This window comes from Thunnus albacares, chromosome 22 (assembly GCF_914725855.1).
Source record: "Thunnus albacares chromosome 22, fThuAlb1.1, whole genome shotgun sequence".
In the NCBI taxonomy this organism is placed as follows: domain Eukaryota; kingdom Metazoa; phylum Chordata; class Actinopteri; order Scombriformes; family Scombridae; genus Thunnus; species Thunnus albacares.
In genome coordinates, this window is record NC_058127.1 from 25,739,301 (window position 1) to 25,748,182 (window position 8,882).

General features: G+C 37.2%; 1 protein-coding gene across 1 annotated transcript; it reads right to left on the bottom strand.

The window, feature by feature from the left end:
* Window positions 1-958: 958 nt before the first annotated feature.
* Window positions 959-5,341, bottom strand: LOC122973448 (transforming protein p54/c-ets-1-like; the record flags this gene model as incomplete). Its single annotated transcript, XM_044340982.1, has 5 exons — window positions 959-1,347; window positions 2,792-2,910; window positions 3,000-3,268; window positions 4,820-5,084; window positions 5,209-5,341. Coding segments are annotated over 5 exons (999 nt in total), but the record flags the coding sequence as incomplete, so codon positions are not given.
* Between the last annotated feature and the right edge of the window lie 3,541 nt (window positions 5,342-8,882).

Here is an 8,882-nt window from a genome sequence, read left to right on the forward strand (position 1 = left end):
CTAGCGGTAGCGAGCCAGTCTTCCCTTGCAAAAAATGAAAGAAGTCTGTTCCCGGCATTGCTTCCCTTGACGTGGGACACGTCATTTCTATTGAGAAATGTGTCAGTGCGCCAGCCCTGCCTAGCTAATGTCAAACTAACACTATAGTCCTGTCTACATGGCTTGTAGTAAATGGCCTATAACAAGAAAACAGACAGCCAACAATTATGGTTAATTTTTTTTACAAAACATCAATATCATATGTATATTATATTGACAATCCAACCCATCAGTCTCATGTATGCACAGAGGAATAAATTACATAAATGACTTTGCTGTGAGTTTTATTGTTTGACAGTCACAACAAGTTAAAGTGCTACATGTCACCTTTTAAGACTCAGAACTGACATTAGCAGAGAGATAGCAGAGATCCATAAATCATTTTTAAAAATGTAAAAGGGTCCCATATCAAAAAGTCTCTTTGCTCCTTTTTGCCAGTGTGTGTTGAGGTCGTTAGTTGTCAGACTCGGGGAAGCAGGAGTGGACCCAAACGCAGAGGCCAGAATGCAGATATGATGAAAAACTCCTTTAATTGTGGATGGTCATGGACAGGCAAACAGAGCTGAACAGAACTAGCAGAAGAAACAACATAAAACGATCCAACAAAGACTGAACAGAAAACCAGAACTTAAAGAAACTGAACTAACAAGGAGATGAGGTGCAGGTGGGGAGATGGGTGGAGAACTCGAGAGGGGAATGAACATACAAGGGAGCTGATAGGCTGAGGACACACAGGGAGCGGGGCAGGGCTGACGAGGCTAACACAGGGCAGGTGTGGGGAAGACAGCAGGGCAGGGCTAACGAGTCCAAATGCAGGGCAGGTGTGGAGGAGTACATGAACACACAAGGGAAACAGAACAAAAACCCAGAAAACAAACTCAATGCCATCTACACTAACCCATCCAAAACCAACCACAAACACAAACCCAAGCACACAACCCAACAAACCAATGCCGCAGTCCTCTAAAACCCACCACCCAAATCACACAAGAAAACCCTTATGAACCGAGGGACTGAACAGACGTGCAAAACCAGGAGACCCCACAGAACACAACATAAGACCAAAAAACCCAAAGTCCAGGCAAGATGTGACAGTTAGTGGCTCTTATTACTGATGTCCAACATGGCATGCAGCTCCCTGGGCTCATATCCCAGCAGGCCTTGCAGGTTGCAGACAAAACGGTAGACGTAGCGTTTGCCAGCTGTCTTGCGGATGATGTTCTTGTCGTAGTAGTAGCGCAGACCGCGGCTCAGCTTCTCATAGTTCATCTTGGGTTTGTTCTTCCTCTGACCCCACAGCAGGGCTACCTGGAGACAAAGCTACACCTTAACTCCAGAAGACAGTAGCGTTGGATCATTGCTTGACTGGGTGTCTTTTGAATTGGTTTTGATTTGATATTATAAATAATTAATCTTCAGCTATTTTCCTACTCAATTCAGTGTTTCACTTATTTTTCAAGCAAAAGTGCCAAATACTCTCTGGTTTCAGTTTCTTAAATGTGATGATTTTCTGCTTTTATTTGTCATATTCAATATAAATTGGGTATCTTTAGTTTTTGAACAGTTAGTCAGACAAAAAAAAGTAAAGTTTCACATTTAACATTTCATAGACTAAGTGATTAATTGAGAAAATAATCAGCATATTAATCTCTAATGAAAATAATCATTGCAGTCCTTGTCATTTTAACATCATTATTATTATTAATATTATTATTAGTGGTAGGGCTGGGTGATAAGGTTGAAATCATGTTAATATCACAATTATTTTCCTATATTGATATATACTGTATCACAATATAGAAAATGTCTGCAACTCATATAAAAAGTAATCAAAATTATGTTCAAAGCAATGAACTGTGTTCCACTGTTGTGTATTACATCAGACCAAACTTTTCACATGAAAACAACTTATTTTGCTGTTACATTTTTTTTTTTTTATCTTAATTTTTTTTTATTATTATTAATTATAAGCTTGGTTTTAATTATTAATTTGGACTTTGGACATAATTTGGATCATCATATCATCATGATTCCACTGAAAGTCAATAAACACTAATATTCAATTTTCCTCCCCACCCTAAGTGGTAGTAATAGTAATAGTACTAGTACTAGTAGTATTTCATATATGTATATATATGATTAATGCTAATTTAAAGTATTACTGCAATAATTTAAGATGTTTTTTTGTTTTAGTCACTTACAGGCAGACAGACATATTATTATATTATTTCCTTATAAAGTTGCTATGGTAAACGTGTTAGCAAACAGTTGCCTATTTACACATTCAGCATACACAGTGCAACTTTAGCATTTAGCAATATTCACTCTCCTTTTCGCTCTGTTTTGGTCTCCACCAACTCCTGAGAATAATTAAATAAAAAAAATAATTTGGGATTTTGTTGGATGTGACACATGCTGGTAGGCCAGGTACATGTGAACAAAGACTGAAAACAGAGGAAGTGTCCAGCAGTTGTTGAAGAAATAGCTAACTTCTGTCACTAAACCAGCAGTTAATATTTTCATATGTTAAATAAACTAAATATAATGAACAAAACAAAAAACAAAACTGTTTTGGCATTAATGGAATTGAGCTAAAAGTTATGATAATTCGTCCAGCAGTGCTAAGCTTGGCTAAATAAGGCCTACAGCTATCTGAAAGTGATCTTGTCTGTGAGTGCAATGGACAACAAATGTATTTCCCAAAATGTATTTTACATCCCACATTGCTCAAACCAACAGGCATCTGATTTACCTCATCAGGGTCCGTCAGCTTGAACTCCCACCCATCTCCTGTCCAGCTTATAAATGACTGACAGCTGCGATCTGTCAGGAGCTCCAGTAGAAACTGCCACAGCTGAATGGGACCACTTCCTATTGAAACATGATGAGAAGAATCAGCTTGAACACCTGCTGGATTCATCTTGAGCTGACACGAAACCATGTGCGATGTAAAAACTCACCAGTGTAACCAGCGAGGATGGCTGCTGGTATCACGGCTCTGCTTAGGTCTGTCTTGTTTCCTACATATTCTTTGAAGCTTCTGTGTGGTTGTGGTAAAGTGAAAACATCCAGTGACATGGTCTCTTCCATCACTGGCTCTATATCATGGAGTGGACCAGTCCACGATTTAGAGCTCACAATGTCCGAATCGTCACTGTGAGACATCTCCACTTCCGAGTCTGTCTCTGGAAGTACAGAACAGTAGAGACACAGGAATAAGGCAGGTGTACTTATTTATTTATTTATTTATTGGGGGCTAGCTATGGTAAATATGTTAGCACTGTTGCCTATATTTACATCCAGCAAACACAGAGCAGCTTTAGTATTTAGCAATATTCACTCTTCTTTTCACGATGTTTTGGTCTCCACCAACTCCCAAGAATTATATCTGTCTTTAGCTGCTAAATGCTCCACTATGTTCACCAGCTAGTTGCCAGCTATGTCTGTCTGCCTTTTGTTGCTGAGCAGGTTATTAGAGCTTTTTCACTGAAAACAGCTAAAAAAGAGACCAATAAAACATGGCTTTGAGGGTCGAAAAACCAAAACAATTAGCTAAAGAGGCAAAACTAATTCTGTGAGTTTGTCACTACAAGCTATTTCTTTGTAATCCCAATGAAAACTGTTGAGGACATTGTTTCTGGAACAAAATACCGCTATTCTGTTTTCAGATCTAATTTTACTTTAAAAAAATTCCACTCACTTCCATTGAATTGATGTGGTGGCAGAAATGTCATTTATCTCCTGAAACATGACTCACACCAAACAGTAACAAGTTCTAGACCAAAGCAGAATGATGCCTTCAGTCACCACAGTAATGTGTCTTGTGTGTAACCTTTACATGTATAAACTCTGTTTTGAGCATAGTCCTCTCACCTCCATTTCCTCCTGCTTCCTGCAGTAGAGGGACGGAGGCCATGTTCCTGCTGGGGTCTTCTGTTTTGACCAGATAGTAGTCTTGATATTGTAGAGTCACAGGTTCCAGAGTATGGAGGTCTTTCCTCTCAGTGGGATGATACTGAACATGGTAGCCATGCTTGTCTGAATGCTCCTGAACATAGTCTGAGTGGTTCTCTGGGGGAACATAGACAATAGAACTGTTAACTTTATGAGGTTAATGTTATAACAAGAGACCAAGAGACAATGTGGTCATTTACATGAGAAAGTGGTAGACTGGAGAAGAAACAGACATTATTACCTTTGTTGATTAGAAGCTGGCAGTAAGATGGTACTGTGGGCAATGCAGAACTGCAGTCGTATTCATTCTCTGGAGAATCAAATTCAAATGACAAGAAGTTTGACAAAAATTAAAGACACAAACATCTCTCCAAGAAAGACCAGCAGAGATGTAGCGGAGCAGCTAAACTCAGTGATGCACATTAAAATGAATTGATCAAATTACCAGCATAAATGTACTCTTACCACAGTTTGTAATAATAGTCTGAATACCACTGTAATTTTACATCGTAAAATGTATCAATAGATATTTTTATTGTTACATTTATGGTTATAGATATGGCAATATATTCTGATGTAGTTTTTGAATTATATCATTCAGTTCTATGTGTATGTTCATGTTGATGTGAGTTGAATTTTAAAAGAAAATTACTTTAAAAAAACTTTTAAAAATCTGTCAAATCTCCCAACACTATGTAAGTAAATTTATGAACTTCATTTGTATATGGCTACTGTATTTTATGTCATTTTAAGAAAATTGTGATATTAGGCTTTGATGACCTAAAGACTCAGATTGAACAAAACAGTTGTAAATTATAATTCATGCAAAAATCTGGTATTGAAAGAGTGAGTTTGTGGTGCCTCAGGGCTTTTATTTCTTACTTTACCTCTTCTCATGATCTCCAGATGTTCCCACAGGATCTCTCCAGCAGTGCAGTCAGACATCAGGCCCAGGAAAGCCTCTCGGTTCAGGCCACACAGCTCACTACCCTGCAGGCCCTTCAGGTCTGAACCCAGGCAGTGAAGACCAAACTCAGTCTGACACCATTCCAGCCAGTGGTTGACCTCCCACTCAGACCACAAGGTAGGATCTAGATATGCAAATATGCATCAGTCTACAACTCTTAATGTACCAAGCACTCTCAATCTCTCTTAATAGAAGCTTTCACTTCTTTATTGAAGACTAAAGTATTCTGCAGGTGGCTCAGGTTGTACCTTGTGGAAAGTGCTGACTGACCCTCTCCTGTGTGAAGCCAGAGAAACTGGCCCTCACCGCCTGGCTGAGGACCTCCTTACTAGTTGGGGTGAGAGGAGGAACCTCCAAGGTGTCCAGCTCTGTGACAGCTATAAATATCAATCAAATATGTGATAATTCATTTAAACTTGCACTGTATCATAAATCTTTAGATTATATAGAAAATCATTACAAACATTTCCTGTTTAGCATTTAAAACTGCAAATTAAAAACAGATATATTGACATTTTTAAGTGTTTATTTATGCAGTTGTTGACTTCCTGTGAAGACTAGTGTATAAACAGATGATGGATAACTGACAGTATAATATAACAGTTGTAATCATATATGTCTTTTATATTAATATAACATATGAAGCATTCTTTAATGTGATTGGTGTGTAGCAGCACTTCTGTATGTTTTTTGCTCACTTGTAGCTCATCTCATCTTTTATCTGACACACATTGTTCATATATATACATATGTAGTTTCCTGCAATTTTATAAAATTTGCATACATTTGCATATTGCTCTGTTCTTTAAAACAAAAACAAAAACAAAAAAAACAGTATTTGTAAAGACATTCGTGGTGCACATGTCTTGTTACAGTTTTAATATTACCGAGACAATTAATATTTCAAATTGTGCATATTTTTTGTAGATAGGTACTATGAGATTTCTTTTTGATAACTGCTATACTTTATAGTAAATAGTATCACAGTGAGGATTTGTTAAAATGTGTAATATGATTACAGCTTTATTATACTGTTATGAATCATTAATACTAGTTAATTGTCCTTATATCTGCTTATAACTAATACTGACTAACACACTAAGAGTCGTCTTACCGTAAGTACTGCAGTCCATCCCAGTGTGTGAGTGAGGTCTTGGCGGATCAGGTGGAGGAAACTGAGACCACTAAAGGGTGAATTTGGCTTTTAATATGATAGATGGGAGGGGAGGAGTGGACGGGTTCTGACGGACATCTGTCAATCATGTGGGAGTGGGAGGGGCAGGGGGAACAGGTTTGAGGCTCAGCATGGAATCATTGAATTACCAGATCATGTTAGACTTGACTTTACAAACAGTGTGTACATGAGCAAAAGAATATACTGTACAATTCACATTGATTTATGTGCATTATTTATTTACATATATAAGGAACTTCTGCAATGATAATTTCTCAAGTAAGAATTTATTTATTTATCAGATCAGACATATTCTATCATTTGAAAGAGCTGAGAAACTAATTCATGCTTTTGTGTTTATTTCCTGCAAGGCTGGATTAGTGAGCAGGCACAGCGGGCAACTCCAGACCCTCAGGGGCCCCAAATGCCCCAGGTTTGTAATAACTGATTGATTTTGTGGGGCAATCTGCACCACTAAAGCACAATATCAACTAAACTGATAATGATGCTGCATTAATGCCTAACTGGATCATGTATCAATGTTTTTGAAATTTGATAAATACAGTTTTTTGAGCTTTCAGTCGCTGAATAAATTCCATTTATGATTGAATTTATTCAGTTGGTAATGCAGACGGTTTAGTTGTTATCATGTGACCTAAGTATGGAATATGGAATCCACACTAACTTGATATTGTGCTCACATGATGCATATTATTCAACACATTTGTGTTTAATTTAGAGATGCACCGATACGGTTATAGATATCGGTCCGATACTGACTCAAATAGCTGGATCGCCAAACTGGTATAGGATACCATTATTTTAATAAATAGCAATTCAGTAAATTTATATCTATGTATTTGTTTGTTACATTTGTTTTACAAAGTTAGGAAAGCAATGTTTAAGTCAAGCCTGATTTTGCCTTACACATAAAAGAATGATCCCAGTCTCTCTAATTAAACACTGGTATCTGGCATACTGGGATTACTGCAGTTCTTATACTCTTTTTCAAGTACTATCTAACATAGACAAAGTGCTGGGAGCACATTATTGGACTTTCCTGGACTCTCCATTGTCTAACAGTGAATTTAGAATTAACCTGAATATAAAGTTTCACTTACTACCTATCAGGTACTACGTGATGAGGAACCTTGATATATTTTTGAGCTATTGTGTTCATTTGATATCTTAAAGTCTCTCAGGTGGGCTAACTGTGTCTACTGGATGCTGCCTTTGCACCTACATTTTGCAGTAGTTCACATCTCAAGATGAGATCATCCAATTCAATTGATATAAAGAAAACTCAGTTATGTTCCCTCAATTTGCTTAACTCATGTTCTTCATCTTCTTGTGCCTCCAGCCATATGTAAATAAACTTTATGTGGACCTTCATTCATTTACTTTGTAATATGAAGAACTGTGTTGGTGTAAGCATGGCTGGTTCCGGTTTTCATCATCAAGTGTTATTCATTATATCATATGATGCATTTCCATGTAAAGCAGTAAGACTCTTATCACCCTCTACTGGCAGCCAAAAGAAAGTGGCTCATGCACACTCAGGCACTTTCAGGCACACCCTTTAATTAAATAAGTTGTGTTATTTGTTCCTCCACTGCTCTCAGCTTTCTTGTCCTGGATAATAACATACCTACTACTGTATGTGTTCATGTATCAGTCTCAGTATCATTATCATATCTCTTGCTGTCTGCTCTGGTGGAGAGTGTTAAGACATTATTACAATGGGGCTAAAACCAAGCACTGATTTTTAAAAAAAGACATGTTATTTACCCAACAACAGCTATATTTGATCTCTTTATCTAATGTTTAATCTGTTCTTGACTGGAAGATAAGAATATGTGACGTATTCTTCTAGAAAACTGTTCATGTGATCAAAGCAGTGGTGTAGGTTAGTACTCAGTTTTACTTTTCTGCAACAGGGAGGCTTTGGAGAGGTGCTCAAATGCATCACACTGTAGAGACTGTTGCTGTAAAGATCCCACAACACAGCTGCTATTACTTTATGAGGTTAATCAGTGTTAGGTTATGTAAACCCTGTGACCTCACAGAGAGATCATAGACAATGGTAGACTCAGGCTGTCTGAGGGGCAGGGATGAAAAAATATAAAGGTCACCTGATACATTCAGCAGAAAACAATGATGCATGTTTAGTAAGAAGGCTACATCCCCGATTAAGATGAACATTTTATAGCATTTTATAACATCTCTGTAATAAAATACAGGGAATGTTTATCTCTCAAACACATCTGTAGTAAAAAGATGGAACTATTAATATTTTGAGAATTAGCTGTTTTGAGCAGTCTTGTTAAGGAAGCGAAAAGCAAGATTGGTGAAATAAAAGGAGAATTCTTTTAGCCAGGAGTTTGTAAATGTTAATAACCTTAGTAACCTGAATGTTACCTCACAAACCCCATTACAACATATATACATCCTCTTCATTTAAAGGGCACATCATGTTTTTTTTTTCATTTTTGGGGGTTCTTTACTACTACTATCATACTTTCTTCTACTGAAAGGGCACCAGTGAGGGCACTTCATTCCAGATTGTCACCCTCTATAGGTCATTTCATCCTAATTTATTCATTACAGAACTTTATGTTTTCTCCTTTGTGCAGGCACCGTAGAGGGTACTTCTAAATCTGATTTTGTTGAAAACTCAATTCACATTTGTTTTTTGACTTTTAAATAAGGCAAATCACTAATCTACTGTATTAATATTGTGTATTTGTG